The sequence below is a fragment of the Felis catus genome, chromosome A1 (assembly GCF_018350175.1).
Source record: "Felis catus isolate Fca126 chromosome A1, F.catus_Fca126_mat1.0, whole genome shotgun sequence".
NCBI lineage: Eukaryota > Metazoa > Chordata > Mammalia > Carnivora > Felidae > Felis > Felis catus.
Genome location: NC_058368.1, coordinates 89,410,291 through 89,428,736, shown reverse-complemented (window position 1 = coordinate 89,428,736; position 18,446 = coordinate 89,410,291). Strand labels below are relative to the sequence as shown.

Genomic DNA, 18,446 nt, shown 5'->3' with positions numbered 1-18,446 from the left:
TGGATGAATCCCCTGGACATTAAGTAAAATGAAAGAAGCCAAGCATAAAAGCACACATTGTATGTTCCATTTTGGTGAAGTTCACAAAAAGACAAAACTAATCCATGGCTACAGAAGTCAGGATAGTGCTTGCGTGCTATGGGGAATGAGTGGAAGTGGACATGGGATTTCTGGGGATGCCCATTTCTTGTTCTCAATGTATAACTTTGAAATTTTTTTGGAGCTATAAATTTATGATTTGTGCATTTCTGTATGGATGTCACATTTCAAGTGGAGGGGAGTGAAAGAACTACCAGTATTTCTGGAGTCTTATAACAGTGACACCACCCACAAACCCACAACCAGACTCAAGGCAGACCTACTGGTCACACTCACCTGTCTAGCTAGGTCCTCTGTAATCTGACTCAAGAAGGGAGTGCTAGGGAAAGAGTCTGGCTCTTGAACCCAGAGGGGAGAAACAAGCCAGAATCACATCAAAAGACACTCTAGAGATCCTCTATTCCATGCCTCCTAGCCCAGGTGTCAGCAAACATTTTCTGTAAAGTATCAGAGAGTAAATATTTTAGATTTCTCTGGCCACATATAGTCTCCATCCACATATTCATCTTTATTGAACTCCTTTAAAATTTAAAAACCATTCTTGAGGTGCCCTGGGTGGCTCAGTCAGTTGAGCCCCTGACACTGGATTTTAGCTCAGGTCATGATCTCACAGTTCGTGGGATTGAGTCCCACTTTGGGCTCTGTGCTGACAGTGTGGAGCCTGCTTGGGATTCTCTCTCTCCCTCTCTCTCTGCTGTGCCCCACCCCCACCAACTCATGCATGCATGCTTGCACTCTTTCTCTCAAAATAAATAAATTTAAAAAATTTTTTTAAATTTAAATTTAAAAAAATTAAATTAAAAAAAAATAAAATTTAAAAACCATTCTTACTTCTTGGGGTTTACAAAAAGAAACTGAGGGCCAGATTTGTCAACCCCTGGGCAACGTAACCAATGCTAGACTGCCTCTCTAGTACCTCTGGCAAATGGTCCCCAGTGTCTGTGACAAGGGCTTGCCTTGTCACCATGAACTGGAATTTAATTATCTGCAGTTGAACTCTTGTGTGGGCTTCTCCAACCTAAAAATTCTGCTAGGGGCACATGGCTGGTTGGGTCCAAAGAGCATGCAACTCTGAGCAGCCCCCTCTTCTTTTGTTCTACTCCCCAGCTGGTTCCCCTACCATTCCATGTGTAGGGTACAACCCGCATTCAGAGATGGGTAAGTATTTCAGCCCTGAAATGCAGTTTCAGTTCTTCTTGTTCAGATTTCCCCTCATGGCTCCTCAGCTCAGTCATGACCTCTAGGAAGGCTCCCAGATTGTATACTGGGAATTTACTTGTTAGTTTCCTAACAAATAAACACTACCAATAGATGCCCCACTGTAGGCAGGCCAGGCCTGGGTTTCAACTCCCTCCCTCTCCAAACATAAGGTTTTCCAAACCACTAAACGACAGGCAGTAGGATATTTTTCACCACAGGGTCCCAATCTCCTGACCCTTCAAAGAGGAGGACTTTCTTCTATGGCTCATCTACTACAGGAAGGGCATATAATAGTAGGTGATGGGGATACAAAGATAGCCCCAGTAGGCACTGTTCCAATTACTTTACAGATGTCAATTATTCCAACTTCACAACAACTCTAATATATGTGTGCTACTGTCATCTTTATTTTGCAGATGGGGATATAGCAGCACAGTTGTTAAGAAACTAGTCCAAAGTCACACACAGAGTTAAGTGACAGAGTTGGAGTGCTAACACAGTCTGGGACGAGCCTCAGGGAAGCATCTCCTTCAAGAGGTTATGCCTAGGCAGAGACCTGAAGGATAATTAAGGAGCTATATCTGGGTGAACCAGTGAAACAAAAGCCTTCCAGGTGGAAGAACATGCCCAAAGACATAGAAGCCAACAGCCTAGCATGAGTGTGTCAGACTTCCATTTCAGGTGGATGGTTCTGGTGGCTTCAGGATGGACTGAAATGAGGGCAAATGACCCTTTGGGAAATGTATCCAGTTGGAAGCTGATAGGGTCAGATCTAGGATGACAGGAAGAGATAGAGAAATCGGCCTAGGTTTGGGGAGATAAAAATCAGCAGGACTTGATGGTTGCATTTTGTTGTGTTTGTTTACTATTTATTCAGCAGATAGGCTGTATGTTCAGCATTATGATAGATGAGCTGCATGTACAATGTTAACAGCATATTTACCATCCCTGCTCTGTAGAATTTACAGTTCAAGTTTGGGCTCAGAGAGGGACAGCAGGGGTTCCAGGGTGCCTTGAAGATTCCATTAGGGCAGGTGGTGTTCCTCAAACCAAACAGTGACCAATTAGTGAAGGGTGCAATCATACCAGTGGATCTTGAACAGCATTTTACCGAAGCAAAATAGAATAGAACATATCAGGGTGCCTTGACTGCCATAAGGGAAAGAACAATTTTCAGAAATCTTATTTCTGTTACATATGTGCAAGTCTGTATTAGATTAACATATGCAATGCACTTCTTAATGAGGGCCAAGGAAAGAAAGAAAAACAAACCTTGTAAAAACCTTGGGTTAAGGATAACCACACGCCTGTAACTCTGAACATCTTGAAGGGACTGATCATGCCTTACTCATGTTTTTGTTCCTATAATAAAGTGGATGGATAAATGGATGGGTTATGCATGTATGTGATAGATGGATGAATTAAATGAATTAATGATGGACATTAATTAAATGAATGGGCAGGTGGATGGGTGGATGTATTCATGCATGCATGGATAAGTGAGGGGATGGTGAATGGAAGCATTATTGATGAAGACAAAAAGATCTATAGAATAAGTCAGCGTAGGGCATGCTGAGTCTGAGGTTATCTGAGAAATTGCAGGACAGTGGAGATGGACATAGAAGTCGTAACGGGAGAGATGAGGGCTAGAAAGCCGAGGCTCTGCAGGTAGTAAGGGATTAATTGGTTTGAGGAGAAAAGTTGGAGGTATACGAGTCCCCACGCGAGATCCTTTGATTTCACAGCCACTCCACGCTACCGCAAGCACCACCCCACTGCGTTCTTGCAGGCCACACCCTCGAGCGTGGCCTCCGTGGAGAGGGCGTTCTCACTACCACAAAGGCTTCAGGCTAGAAGGGCCGAAAGTGCACGAGAGCACTTGGACGCCGCTCTCCCCACCCTTTTGGGTCCGTGTCCGGGGAACTGCCTCGGCTGAGGGACTGCTGGACACTCTGGCTGGTGTGGAGCGGTGTAATGGTCTGTTGATTCTCTTTCCACCTCTGCCCATTCTCACGTCTTTCCTATCAGGACCGGCTGGATGGCCGTCAGGGCTCCCAACTGTCGCGTCCCCTGGGGCATCATAGAGAACGTAGTCCTCCATTGGCTCAGTCTACCCTTTCCGAGTGTGGGTTAAAGTGCCTACGTCATTTTCGGTCGCCTCGGGCTGGGTGGGGAGTGCCGCCACCAGAGGAGGACGCCGCTGGGTCGGGCAAACCTGGAGGGAGGCAGGAAACGTGTCGGGACCCGGATTTGCAGGCTGAGGCTGGAAGGAAAGTGGAAGCTGCAGCCTGGTTCCGCTCCCGCTCCTCTTGGAGGGCGGCTGAGTCAGCGCTAGAGGGCTTTCGTGCCTTGAGCTGGGAAGAGCCTGAGGGAGGGGAGTAAGGCTCCTTTGCCGGCCTGAGGAGGAAGAGCAGTGTAGAGAAAAACCTTGGGTCAAAAGCGTAGCTTGGACACGTAGCCTGCAGACACGTTCCCCGCTCCTCAGCTCGGAGTTGACGCATCCACACCTCCAGGCTGCGCATTAAAATGGCTGGCTGTGCCACTACTCCTAACCCCATGCAGACCCTTCAGGAGGAAGCGGTGTGTGCCATCTGCCTGGATTACTTCAAGGATCCCGTTTCCATAGGCTGTGGGCACAACTTCTGCCGAGGATGTGTGACCCAACTGTGGGGCAAGGAAGATGAGGAAGACAGGGACGGGGAAGAAGATGGATGGGAAGAAGACGAGGACGACGATGTGGAGGGGGCCACCGGTGGATGGGACAACTCTATTCGAGAGGTTTTGTACCAGGGCAGTGCTGACGAGGTGTTCCAGGACCAAGAAGATGAACTCTGGGTTGGTGACGGTGGCATCAGAAATTGGGACAACATGGACTATGTGTGGGACCAGGAGGAAGAAGAGGAGGAAGATCAGGACTATTACCTGGGAAGCTTGAGACATGACCTGAGAATTGACGTCTACCCAGAAGAGGAGATATCGGAAGAATACGAGGACGAGGAAGAGCTGTATCCTGACACCCACTTACCTCCTCCTCCTCCACCTCCACCCCCTCCTCCGCCCCCTCCACGTCAGTTCATCTGTCCCCAGTGCCGAAAGAGCTTTAAGCGTCGCAGCTTTCGTCCCAACTTGCAGCTAGCCAACATGGTCCAGATAATTCGCCAGATGAGCCCCACTCCTTATCGAGGAAGTCGGGGGAATGATCAGGGCATCTGCTCCAAACACCAGGAAGCCCTGAAACTTTTTTGTGAAGTGGACAAAGAGGCTATCTGTGTGGTGTGCCGAGAATCCAGGACCCACAAACAACACAGCGTGGTGCCAATGGAGGAGGTGGTGCAGGAGTACAAGGTGAGAGGCACAAGGGGGGAAGGAAAATGGGGGGGTGAGGGGAGCGGAGAGAAAAACAAGGGCAGCTGGGAGGCAGATACTTGCTAGTTGAATCTTTTTTGTGAGAGATAAGGGCACAGTAGTGGAGAGAGATGGGCATATGTGGACAAGAGACACAATGGCTGAGGCTGATTGGCTTCCCCAAAGGAAGCTGAGCAGAGGCACCAAAGCTGACCACTGTTGTTATTCCCTTTCAATCTGAGTATCAGTGGCATGTCCCTAGTACCAAATTTCACTCTGTTGAGTACTGAGGGTGTACCTGACCAAGACTCCAAGACCCTTAACACATAGGAATGGAAAGCCATTAAGTACTTGAACCATAATAGACATTTGAAACCTCAGAGCAGGGGCGCCTGGGTGGCGCAGTCGGTTTAGCGTCCGACTTCAGCCAGGTCACGATCTCGCGGTCCGTGAGTTCGAGCCCCGCGTCAGGCTCTGGGCTGATGGCTCAGAGCCTGGAGCCTGTTTCCGATTCTGTGTCTCCCTCTCTCTCTGCCCCTCCCCCGTTCATGCTCTGTCTCTCTCTGTCCCAAAAATAAATAAACGTTAAAAAAAAAAATTAAAAAAAAAAAAGAGAAACCTCAGAGCACAAGCAGTGTCAAAATGATGACTGGGGAAACACACACACACAAACATTGCTGGTTTTGGTAGGCTGAAATGCCAGGTAGGAGTCATAGACTAAGTGCAACAGGCCATACCCCCTTCCCAAAATCTGAGGTTGCTTCCTCACCTTCAGTGGGGTCTGTTTTCCCTGTAGAGAGAGGCAGAGGACATAAACATCTTTATGATGGATCAAAAGAAGTCTCATGTCCTTAATCACTCTCCTTTCCTGGTATTTTATCATGAAAGGAGTGAGGGATTTAGGATGAGATGACCTGGCTCTGCCACTTACTGTCTAAACTTGGGCAGGTCTCCACCTCTTACCTTTACTTTTCCCCTAGGCTTGTTAAAATTAAAAGAGACCACATATGTGAAAGTTTTTTATAAACCATGAAGCACTAAACAGATGTTTGCTTTTATTTGATTTTCCTGTAATTTGTCTTTGCTTTGGGTTCTGATTTAGTTAATACATTGCTTTCCTGACCTGAGTAGTAGAGAGTTATCTCAATGACCACATAAATAATGTCTTCCTTACCAAAAGCCTAGGTGAATGTGACTTCTAGCAGTACCCAAGAAAGGAGAGGATAGATATCTCAGGCCCCAAAAGTCTTATCTTGGATATTCATTAGCAGCTGCTCACATCTCAGTGTGCTTTACAGTTTATAAAATCTATTTCCTCATGTTCTCCTACAGCAGTGGTTTTCCAGTTGTGGATTTTGACCAATTAGTGGGTCTTAAAATAAATGTGTCATGCCCAGCATTATTTTCAAATTAAACAGAAAATATCAGGGTTCATGGAATATAGTAAGGTAAACATTGTCTTATGAAAGCTTTAAATTATATGTACACCTGTGTATACCTGGTCTCACAGTAAAACGTATTGCTTACTCTGGGTTGCAGTCAAAACACAAACGTTGTCCTAAGGCATCATACATTAGCTATTATCATCACCCTTCAGTCTGGTTACTGGTAAGTGCACAGTGAGACACTACAATCTTAACTACAAATCACTGCTAATTTCATCATACAAACCTGACTTTAAGGACAACCCTAGCACCATGCTTTCCCCCAGGGTAATAAAGTTTGCCTCCAGAAGAAACTCTGTCCTATACTTCTGGTTTTTAGTACAGTGAACCTGAGGAAAGAAGGTAACCTTTCATTCCTCTGCTAGAATTTTCTGTAAGGATTTTGAAACCACAATTTTCACTGAAAGTTAAAAGAGATGGTCTTTTCAACTAGGGAAGCCAGATAACACTCACTTGAAACTTGAATTATTTATAAAACATACCAGTAAACATAAACAGCAAAACCAAGTTAAACAAATTGGGGATAATTCCTTTCAAAATATAGAATATTTAAAAGAAAATAAAACTTTTATTTTCAAACACATACCAGAATTTAAGTAGATGGTATTGCCAAACATAGGAATTACAATGAAGATGTTAAAAACTTTTATTTTATGTATGTATAAACTTTTAGTAATTGGTAATGTAGTTTTGTTACTACATTGGTCTTTCATTGGTCAACATATACCAGCAGCATAATTTACAATTTTACTGAAAACTCTCATGATAAGTAACATTATAAGGAACTATTTTTGTATAAAGGTTTATTTCATATTATGCATTATCCATCATACAGTTCTGGTTACAGTGAATTCTTGTCAGCTACCACTTGAACACATTTTTTTAATCTACTTTGAAGGTGATCAAACTTTTTAGTTTTAGGGACTGAGTAGGGAGTTATTACTCATAGACTCAAGGAATAGGTCAGTGATTTTTCAGGAATAGGAGAGAAAGGCTTTCTCTCTCCCTCCACAAGTTATATTAGCATTGCACATATGGGGAATGTTATAATTTATAAAATAACTCCTTGGCTGGTGGGAATACAAAGATAGAACAAGAAACATTCAGAGTAAGGCCTATAATTAATGAGGCATATGAACAGGTTGGGTAGCCACAGATGTTCATTGTGGGTATGATGCTAAATATTTATACTGCTATTTTTCTTGCATATCCAAGACAATTATATTGTTTCGAGGTCAATGTACTTTTAAAGTTTAATTTTGTATAAAAAGAGGCTTTTTAGCTCTGAAAAGCTTACTTATTTACATCTTCCATTTTGTCCATCCCATGAGTTAGAGTTCATCTTGACTCTTCAAGATAGAATCAGAGGATTATGAAAGTAAAAGCATTTAGATTTGACCAAGGGCACCATTAAATGGTGTCAGGTTTTAGGTGGCAGATGGGTGTATAAAAAGGAAATGAACAAAGATTTCACTTGTTGGGGTTCAGGCACAACTGGATGCCTGTATTGCCCTGCCACCCAGCTGCCGCCAATAAAATCATTCATCGTTCTGCAAGAGGGACCAGATGCTTCCATCATCAGTACTCCTTTTTCTGTTTTCTCCTTTGAGGTAGCTAAAGATGGCAGCCAAAAAGTTATTTGAGGCTTTTATCAAGTATATATTCACATTATGATGCAGAAGATAGGGTCATCTTCTTCAGTTGAGTTACCAGTTACCTGAAAATGTTGGGCAGTGACACAATGCCAAACACTGTTAAATTTATGCCATTAAAAACAGTGGAGTATTCTGCAAAGCACAGTTCTCTGAAGCTTTAAGATTGGACAGTATTGGAATATTAACAGCAATCTTCCAAAAGCTATGAAAGCATAATATTAAATAGCCCTTTTAATTGCAAAGGAGAAAAAAATGAAGAAATTTGTGCAGCCTTGCATTCCAAGTGCTGCCACAACTTTGAGAGGAAATTGAGGAATTCCAGACTTTCTTCATCTACTTCTACAGTCTTAACTCTGAAATGATGACTGAACATATCAAACTTCAGGTTTTAAAAACTTCAGCTCATCTTTCTTTGCTGTTGAGATGAATCTACTGAAAAAAAAAAAAGTGTGCTTTGCTTATGTTTAAAAATAAAGCTTTAAAAACTGTGGATGTGGTGGTTTCATAAATGTAATACTTGACCACTAAAAACAGTATTTTTGAAGCTGTATCAAATGAACTGAGTTGGAAGAAAAGTATACGAGTATACTTGGTGGTGCTACAGCAATGGAATGTTCTAAATCTGGGTTTTTGGCAAGAACTGAAGAAAACTGTGTGTAAGATGTACTGTAGCAATCCCCACCAAGCATCCACTTCCATTGATTGGCCCATAATCTACTGGAAATCTTCACCTTGCTGTCAGCATAACCCTTGTGAAAAACAGTAGATTTGATCCCAGTTTGCCTTGATTTTTGAAGATCTGTTCAGAATGCCATTGAGAGTGTTTTCTCTTACGTACTAAGGTTCCTTGGTTGTCAAAGAACTGTACTCAGCTGAATTTATGGACAGAACTAATTTTGAAACACCAATGACAAAATAACCCTCTGATTTTGGAACACCATCTAAAGAGAATTTGTTCTTTAAAATTTCAAAAATTAAAACTTTTGACAGAATGTAATGCATTGAAGCTTAAAATACATTGACCCTGAAATGTCAAAAGGTAAACACCAACATCACTCTCATTATGAAATACTTTAAGCAAAACTTGCCAAAAATCCAGCTACACATAGCAAACTCATGCTAAAAATGTCTAACTTGCTTGGCCAATCTTTCAAGGACTAGATTTCTGAATGTTATTTCAAGACAAAAATATGAAATATCCATAACTATTTTGGGTGATTGTTCTTGACCTTGTTCTTAAAACCTACCTGGGGTCGCTTTTATAAAGAATGTTTTCAACTGTCGGTTCGTTCAATTCCTTTAAGAGGAGTATGTGGAACTTTAAGTCTGTTTGTTTTGATTAGAAACTTCCAGATAAATACTCTAGAGAAATTGGGATATAAAATGTCTAAGCATATGTGAAGACTTTGTTCCATTTGTTATTCCATTTTCTCTTTACATCTTAAAAGCTTTTTTTTGGGTGGGGGGGGGGAGTATATCTAGCTGTGGGGAGAAAACAGTACAAGAGTATTGTTAAAGCAGCTTGTGTTTTGTTACATCTTCTACACCGCCCAAGAAAGATAAGGCTTTTAACAGTGACATAGTTATCACATCATCTGAATAAATTTTTGCCTTCCAAAATTACCCTTGTTTTGATTTTTAGTCATGATACTTGTGAAATTTTAAATAACACTGGAGGGAAAATGTGAAATTTTTACGTATATGAAAAGTAGAGCTATGAGTTCCAAAAACATTGAGGAAAAACTGGTATATCCATATTCACCAGATATTCATCTATTTATTGAATGTTTTCCCTACTAGGTTCAGCTATTGACTGTTGTATCACAAGTCAGACTGTTTAAACTTGGTCCTCACTACTCCTATGGTTGTACCTGGGACCTCATCTTTACAGACTTGCTACATATCTGAAACCCTCACTTTAAACTGCACTATGACCTTAGCTCTTTGCCTCCTAATGCAGTTAAACACACTCTAGTTATACCTGCTCTTCAGTTTTGTGGAGGCCACAGTTCACTGACTCCTAATTTTTTTCTTTCCCAATTTAATAGATTCTTGCTGAGCCTGGACCTCATGATTAGTCTTGGCATGAAGAACGGATCCACACTGTAGTCTAGACCAGCGTTTCTCAACCTCAGCACTAATGACATTTTGAATAAGAGAATTCTTTGCAGGTTGGGGCTGTCCTGTGCATTATAGGATGCCTAGGGAGCATTCCCTGGACTCTACCCACCAGATGTAAGTAGCACCCCTCCATCAGCTGTGGCAACCACAAATGTCTCCCAACATTTCCAAATGTCTTGTGGAGAGGGGTGACAGGAGCAAAATCATCCATGGTTAAGAATCATTGGTCTAGACTCAGGGAAAGTGGTCAAATCCACAGATGTGCCATTACCAGCTTTACTTATGCCCTATAGCCAGTGATTGACATAGGTGTTTAAAAGTGTTCAATGGGGCACCAGGATGACTCAGTCAGCATCTGACATTGGCTCAGGTCATGATCTCATGGTTTGTGAGTTTAAGCCCCATATCAGGCTGTCTGCTGTCAGCACAGAGCCCGTTTTGGATCCTCTGTCCCCTGCTTTCTATGCCCTTCCCCTGCTTGCTTGTGCTCTGTAAAATTAAATTTAAATTAATATTATCTTTTTAAAAAAAGTGTTCAATGGAAAAATAGCCCCACCTACCTAGAACCTTATTAAACGGTCTTAGCATCAGTGTATTAATTGATATGACCCCTACTTCTCCCAGCTCTTGGCAGGCAGGTGGCAAAGTCAGCAAACTTTAAAAAAAAAATTTTTTTTTAATGTGTGTTTATTTTTGACAGAGAGAGAGAAAGAGACAGAGCATGAGTGGGGGAGAGGCAGAGAGAGAGGGAGACCCAGAATTCGAAGCAGGCTCCAGGCTCTGAGCTGTCAGCACAGAGCCTAACACAGGGGCCGAACTCACGGAGTGCAAGATCATCATGACCTGAGACAAAGTCGGACGCTCAACCGACTAAGCCACTCAGGCACCCCAGCAAACTTTTTTTTTTTAAGCCAGAGCTGCATATGTCACTGCCATTTGGGAGAACAAGGCCTATGACAGATAAAGCAGTGTATGAAATCAAGATCTAGAAATGATGAGTAATAAAAGACAATCACTTCAGCAAATATCAGTTTCAGCAGGGCTACAGGGCAGTCATTTTTTGTTTTGATTTTTAAGTATTATGCAGAATTTACAAAACCAGAGCCTGCCTGCTCCTGGTGGAGTGGGGTGGCCCTGCTTTAATAAGTATAACGTCAACCCCTAAAGCACTTCCTTAAAACCTGAGTCTCCTCTACTAGCCACCAACCTCTGGCCCCTATGCCATGCCTCCAGAAATCTTTATAGGACCTACAGATTCTATGCTATGTCCCACCCCCAACTCCTGACCCCCTCTGAAAGTTAATCCTGGAACACTGAAAGTTATTACAAATATTTATTGACTGATAAAAGATTACAAAAAGGGGGACACAAGACATTAGGCTGTTATACCAGGTCTGAAAGGACTCTGCAACAATGGAAGTATTCTAAATCTATGCTATTTGATATAGTAGCTACATATGACTTAAGCTCTTGAAATGTGTCTAGTGCAACTCAGGAACTGAATTTTTAATTGTATTTAATTTTAATTAATTTGAAATAGCCACTAGTGGCTATCAAGTTATATTGAATTGTATAGTTCCATAGAAAGAAGGCACGTTGAATTCTGGTCCTTCCTAGGACTCAGGAATAGAGGCAAGTCCAAAGGAAAGATGAAAAAGAAATGAGGCAACTTTCTTTTCCCCATCAGAAGAGGCAGGCTCAAAGGTGATATTTTTTGGCACAGAAGCAAATACATAAAAGAAAGTGGCTCAGTCAGTTGAGCATCCGACTTTGGCTCTGGTCATGATCTTTCAGTTTGTGAGTACGAGCCCCACATCAGGCTCTGTGCCGACAGCTCAGAGCCTGAAGCCTGCTTCAGATTCTGTGTCTCCCTCTCTCTCTCTACCCCTCCCCTGCTCACGCTTTGTCTTTCTCTCTCAAAAATAAATAACATTAAAATAAATAAAGGCCTTCTTACATTTTTTTTTAAAAATCTGACTAAAACAACCTTGAACAGTTCCACTTGTGATTCATGTGGATCACATGTGAGAAATGTGATAAGGAACTCTAATGGGAAGGCAGCTAAAAAAGAAACTGCATTACCCTCTTCCCCAAAAAAGCCAAAGCTGGGGCCTCAAAATAGGAGGGGAAAGAAGTATAAATAAGGTTTTATTTGGTGCCTGACTTTTTGAAAATGGGATGTGGGGCAAAACCTAGCATTAAAGTAGGTAAGTGGGTTCTTCCCTTTTTCCTCTCACACCTAAATCCTGACAGAGAGTGGTAAGGACATCATGGAGTCCTAGAAGGGAAAGCAGTTTGTGCTGGCAGTGCTAAATAAGAAAAGAGGAAGTGAGAGGTTTTAGGAATAACAGGGCTGAAAAGGAGGAGAGCTAAAAGCGGTGACAAATTTAACTTTTAATTATATAGTCTTTGCCCACAAACCAGAGTCCTCAGAGGTATAGTATGAGAACCCCAGGCATAGGGAAATAGCTCATCTTACAATGTGAGAAGTGTAGGAGCTGTGACAGGAGACCAGCAAAGAAGGAAGGAAATGGGCTGCTAAGTTACTACTCTTCTCCCCACTTCTATCCCTTCCAAAGAAGCAGGAAAATGGATACCTCAGAGATTTGAGCTAGAAATAGCCTTAAAGAATAGGTCTTATTCTTCCATAGCTACTGAGGCTTATTCTTCCATAGCTACTGAGGATCATGCTTAGGCCTTCCCAGTCTTTTACCCCATCCTAAAGGACTCAGCAGAGTTGGTCAGAGACTTCTCATTGACTATTCCACCTGGTATGAAGCAGGGCCCCACAAAGATGAAGGACCCAGGTCACCTGGAAGAAGACCCCTAGGGGTCCTGCCCTTTTTTGTCTGCCATTTCCTAATCAGATAGAATCCTCTGTCTACCCTCTCCAGCAAAGGATGGAATTTCTCAGCAAGCTCTGACTATTTAATCCAAGTGTGAGTAGAAAGAACTGTTTTCTCTTCAGCCCTCTTACAGTGTGCTAGCCAGTCTTAAGGTTCCATTTTAACATACCTTCCCAACCCTAGTTCATATGAAATTGTCTTCCAGGAGAAAGCTGAAAAAAGGCACCTTGGGTCATCTTTTGTTTCTTCCTACCACCTAATGTTGTTTTAAATCCTTTAACAAGCCAGAGGTTTGCCTTCTCCTAGCATGTCTTATAATTCTACCTGGCCTATAGTCACCTGCCTGGACCACACCCACTTCCACAGCCTCTCGCTGTACATCTGCTGAAGTACCTAGGGCCTGGAGAACCCACAGTCCCTCTCCCAGGGAAAACCCAACAGAATGCCTTAGCAGCTTTCACTATTAGACTTCAGATTTCTGCCTAAGATGGGCAATGAATATTTATCCAGAGACATAAGGAAATGATACGTGATTTTTTGCAAGATCTCTTCCTGGCTTTGACTTAATAACATATCCCTGCCTCTCACCAGGAAGAAAGCAATAGAACCTACAATAAGAACAGAACTTCCCATGTTTCTTTCTAATCTTTTTCAGCTTAATTCTTTAGGCCTCAATCATGAATTAGTTTCTATAATCAGAGCCCAATTCTAGATACTGGAGTGAAGAAGGTGGGGTAGGGAGGAGACAGATGGATTAGACATGTTGAATCCCTCATCATAAGGCCATTGGTAAGTCCTCAGTCTCTCCTTTCATAGGACTCTCATGACCCTCCTACAAACCCCCTTGTGTGACTTCTGAACTCTTGTCGTTTCTAGTCTTCCTTCAACCTTCAACCTACCCTCCATTCTGAGACCAAACACTTTACAACAAAATCAAGTCTAGGCAGGAGAGGGATGAGATAATCCTAAAGAGAAAGACCTAGGCCTCAAGACAAATCCAGATTCCTTAGTAGTCAACTCCTTCCTGATAGAGGCTCTCTGGCCACCTTGGGTTTCACTCTCTCCTACCTTCCCATTTGAAACCATCCCTCCAAAACTTCTGCATGCAAACCACTCTAACCCCTCCCCATGGTGATCCCTCTGCCTGGAACACCCTTTAACTACTTGCCCTTAACTACTTAGCCTGTGAGGCTAGTTACCAAGATTGGAATCTTCTACAACCAAACCCTCTACCAGCAAATGCAGCATATGAGCCCAAACAGACCAGTCCCTGACCTCAAGGCACTGAGAAAATCCCTGAGGGATTCAAATAAGGGGAAACTGAGCTAAGGGCTATGAAGGCCCAGCACACCATCACTATGAGGGTATGAAACCAGAAGCCTAACTTAGACTTGAGGGTCACAGAGGGTTTCTCTGGGGTGGCAACCTGAGTTGAGACCTGAAGGAAGCTTAGATTAAGAAAAGTGGGGGTGAGGGGTGCCTGGGTGGCTCCGTCGGTTAAGCATCCAACTTCAACTCAGTTCATGATTTGTGGTTGGTGAGTTCGAGCCCCCTGTTGGGCTCTGTGCTGACAGCTTGGAGCCTGGAGCCTGCTCCAGATTCTGTGTTTCTCTTTCTCTCTGCCCCTCCCCTGCCCACAGTTTGTCTCTCTCTCCCTCAAAAATGAATAAACATTAAAAAAAGAAAGAAAAGAACAGTGGAGATGGAATATGGTGGGCCTTCCCGGCAGAACAAGGTGTGTGTTCTGTGTAGGAGAGAACTGATAGTTGGGAGGAGCAGGGGAGAGACAATGTACCCACAAAAGGAGTATGGGCCAGGGGTACCTGGGTGGCTTAGTCAATTGAGTGTCCGACTTCAGCCCAGGTCATGATCCCACGGTTTGTGGGTTCAAGCCCCGCATCAGGCTCTGTGCTGACAGCTTGGGGCCTGGAGCCTGCTTTGGATTCTGTGTCTCCCTCTCTCTCTGCCCTTCCCGCACTCTTATCTCTCTGTCTCCCAAAAATAAATAAACATTAAAAATTAAAAAAAAAAAAAAAAAAAAAAAGTAAGTATGGGCCAGAGCCAACCACACTGAAACTGCCAAGAAACAGTAGAATGAAGGGAAGTCACCCGCTTTAGCTGGCAGTGGGCCCTCTGGCCTTGGCCACATCCTTTTCCCTCAGCCCTTCACCTATCACCCACAATAGTCATCACCACCACATTCAAGGGAAGACCTGTCTCACCTCCTGACTGCTGACAGGAGGGAATAGAGGTCTGTTCCTAAAAGAGAGGCTGTGGACCTCTAGCAGGGAAACCAGAGGGGCTTCTCCCAGCTGTATGAGTCTTAGGAATGCCCAGCAGAAAAGACAGACTTCCTTAAAAGAGCATCTCCAATTTCTCCCTTAGGATGCTTACCTTGTGTGGGAATGGAAGTGGTGCCAGTGAGGATGTGGGAGACAAGGGAGCAGCCCAGGGACTGGGACTAGAAGTGGGTGGGGAACCCTCCAGGAGGGGCAGCCTGAGGAGCAGAAAGAAGGCTCTGCAGAGAAATTCTCCCAAAGGCCAGGTGGGGCCCTCCAGCAGACTTCCACCTCCTAGAGGCCAGATCAAAGACATCTGGAAAGAAAAGGCCGGCCACAATAGACCCGTTGTGGGAACTGTGCATCCTGTAGGCAAGGGGAGTCATCCCACTGGAAGGGGCAGGGCTTGAGGTGTGAGGAGTCCAGGTGAGCCCATATGCCTAACAGGGAACCATGGGGACCCAAAGGGAAGCAGGTGTGTATGGGGCTCAACTCCAGCTGGGGCTGAGAAGGAAAGGCTGCCGCTGCACCCTCCTTCCTGCCCCTCGCTACACCCAGAGTCGGGGCCATGCCTCCCTCGGTTCAGGAATGCTCTTCAATGACTTTGTGGCTTGCCGGGAGGCCAGGCAGTAACTGGAGGAAAACTCCAGTCTGGAGGTGGAAAGCCCAAAACCTGTAATCTGGTCGTCCGGGGAAGTCCACTACATTCCATTTCTCCTTCTCCTCTGGCATTGCCAGACCGGTACTAACAGGCTCCAGGAGAAAACGCGAATTACCCTCCCTTGGCCGCATAGGATGGGGCGCTAACACAATCCTCTTACAGAGCAAGGAGCTGGCGTACCAAGAGGCCCACGGAATTAGGGGAGGTCAAGGGCACTTCCGGAAATTTCGAGCTCGGTAGGTGGCAGGGAGGACTCCGTGAAGGGGCCAGCCAAAGATGGGACTGGGGGAGGGCGGGGCTAGCCTGGGAACCGCCCTCTTCTGGAAAGGAACTGAGAGATGCCTAGAAGCGTCGTCCTTGAGCATGTGTAAGACCTGGGAGGCTCGTTTTAAACCTGCACCCTTGGCCTTGCCTCAGGGATGCTGATTCCACAGCAGCTCCCTGGCAAAATTCAAGAAAACTGAGAGCCAAATGATATTTCTCCAGGCGGGTAAACATAAAGTGACTGAGCAATGATCTCTTTAGGGAGTGGAGATAGGAGACGAAGAACTCGTGTTCTTGAACTGAGAGGAAATCCTCTGCGTATACAGGTCAACAGCCAGGGGAGTGCTTGCGCTGAGCATCTCTACTAGATGATGTGTGGAATCTCTCACCTCTCCATTTGTGCCAAGTGCCCAGGGCACTTGGCATGACCCCAGTTACGAACAGCAAGCTGGATATTGGTGTGGGTGAAGGTAAGAGTCTCCCACGACCAGAGGAGAAACAAAATACATGGGTCGAAGTCGAGTTGGACTATAGTGTTGGAAAAGCAAGAAGACAGCTAATTGGGGGTGCTATGGTGGCGGGTGACATACGTGACTGGGAACCTTGAAGCACAGTCAGGACAGCGTCCTGAAGAGCCATGATTCTTCCCCAAGCCTGCTGGCCCTCTTGTCAATTGCCCCTTACCTCCATCTCACGGTTTGAGTTTCAGCACCTGCAACAATCCAGTTCAAGACTTTTGCACTGACTGTCTCTCCAACTACATCTCCTCCCACATACTTTCCCTTATTGGAACATTAACTTTCCATATAGCCACAGGGCTGTATCCTACTTCTTCCTCTCTTTGCTCCAATCTCTCTCTCAATCTCCGTTCCACTCACCCCATCAAATGTAAACCAAACCAAACTAAACCAAACCAAACAAAACAAAAAACAGGTCCCCACCATCTTGGCTCACAGGTGTATTCCCCCCAACACCTAAAACAGGAACTGGTACCAAAGAAATGCTAAGTTTGCCTGCATTTACTCTGCCAGGCACCATTCTGGGCGGCTTTACATTTATTGACTGATTGATTGATTGATTGATTGATAGAGATAGAGCACAAGCAGGGGAGAGGCAGAGGGCAGAATCCCAAGCTGGCTCCGTGCTCTCTGCGCAAAGCTGGACACGGGGTTCGAACTCACTAACTGTGAGATCATGACCTGGGCCAAAATCCAGAATCGGTCGATTAACTGACTGAGCCACCAAGGCGTCCCTGGGTGCTTTACCTAACTCACTTACTCTCCTCAACATCGTTTTAGGTTGATACTATTGTTTCCAACCTCATTTTACAGATGTGAAACTAAAAATAATACACATTACAAACAAAATAATTATGTATAATCCCCCTTATTTTGCATAAATGATAGTCACTGCTATCATCCTGGTCTGTGCAAACCCCCCCCATTTAAAAAACATTTGAGGGGCACCTGGGTGGCTCAGTCAGTTAAGCATCTGAATCTGAATTTTGATTCAGGTCATGATCTCAGGATTAGTGAGTTCGATCCCAGTGTCCAGCGTTCTGCCGAGAGCATGGAGCCTGCCTGAATATTCTCTCTCCTTCTCTCTCTGCCCCCACCCCCGTTCATGTGCACCTCCCTCTCTCTCTTAAAATAAATAAACTTTAAAAAAATAAAATTAAAAATACTTGAGAGAGGCGCTGCCAGCCAGCATCATATCTTAATTTCAAGAATGTGCCGTAGCGGGAGGCACTACATACTCACATACCATGAGGTTAAATGGGAGGGCGGTAGCCAGCCAGGCAACCATGTTCCACTGCTTCCCAGTCTGAGGACACCTCCTTGGGGGCACGCCTGGACCCCCCAGCCGGCCTTTCTGTGAGGTGTTTAGGCCCAGAGCGGCTTTGGACCCGAGTCCCCAGAATTCAGAACCCGGAGGCCTTTCCTCTCGCGGCCGTTCAGTTTCTATGACGGCTCTCTGCACTCCTGCCTAGACGAGAGCTCGGTGACCGATAAGCGGCCCACGGACCGATTTTTCGTTCCTCCCCGCTTTTCCGCACCGTAACCCATTTTCGTCTTAACTCCTGCCTGGACTAAGCCCTTCCGAACAGGGAGTGCCTCAGCCAATTCCCTCAGAGCAAAAACCTCTTGATGAAAGAGCTGCCCTCTGAGACAGAAGTCTGTTAGGGCTTAATAATTCACCTGAGCACAGTGTATTTAAAAAAATTTAATACCATATTTTTCATATCGCTTACCATTACTTGCAGTTCTCACCCAGAAATTAAGCTCCCTCAGCGTTGCCCTCCGAGCCACCCTGCGGAAAGGGCGGGGCTCGGGCTGTGCCACGTGGGAATACCAAAGGTGCTGGGCGATCCTGACGGGAATGTGCCGTGCACTTCCCCTCTTCCGCTTCTTAGACATCACGCCCCAGTGAACGTTTGATGGGTTCTTTAAAACACTTGACCGAGTTGGTTTCAGAATGTTTTTGTATGGCACTGCGAAATTATAATGCGTGGCGGAAGGGGACCATGAAGT

General features: G+C 44.6%; 1 protein-coding gene and 1 long non-coding RNA gene across 5 annotated transcripts; one reads left to right on the top strand and one right to left on the bottom strand.

The window, feature by feature from the left end:
- Positions 1 to 973: 973 nt before the first annotated feature.
- TRIM52 (tripartite motif containing 52) lies at positions 974 to 18,410 on the top strand. 4 transcript variants are annotated; one of them, XR_002742261.2, is made up of 3 exons: positions 981 to 4,644; positions 9,793 to 9,979; positions 15,814 to 15,887. XR_002742261.2 is itself a non-coding variant. In XM_006927490.5 (2 exons), the coding sequence occupies exons 1-2, from the start codon at positions 3,826 to 3,828 to the stop codon at positions 8,054 to 8,056; spliced, it is 888 nt and encodes a 295-aa protein (XP_006927552.2). In that variant the 5' UTR covers positions 974 to 3,825; the 3' UTR covers positions 8,057 to 9,367. The 4 variants fall into 4 exon arrangements, 3 of the variants coding, with proteins under 3 accessions (XP_006927552.2, XP_006927554.2, XP_019686023.2); XM_006927490.5 differs by lacking the exons at positions 9,793 to 9,979; positions 15,814 to 15,887 and adding an exon at positions 7,988 to 9,367 and having other exon boundaries at positions 974 to 4,644; XM_006927492.5 differs by lacking the exons at positions 9,793 to 9,979; positions 15,814 to 15,887 and adding an exon at positions 16,242 to 18,410 and having other exon boundaries at positions 976 to 4,644.
- Positions 6,718 to 15,819, bottom strand: LOC123385269. Its single transcript, XR_006597474.1, has 2 exons — positions 15,106 to 15,819; positions 6,718 to 7,806 (listed from the first exon to the last, which is right to left on the bottom strand). It is a non-coding gene; the product is annotated as an uncharacterized LOC123385269 (long non-coding RNA).
- Positions 18,411 to 18,446: the final 36 nt, after the last annotated feature.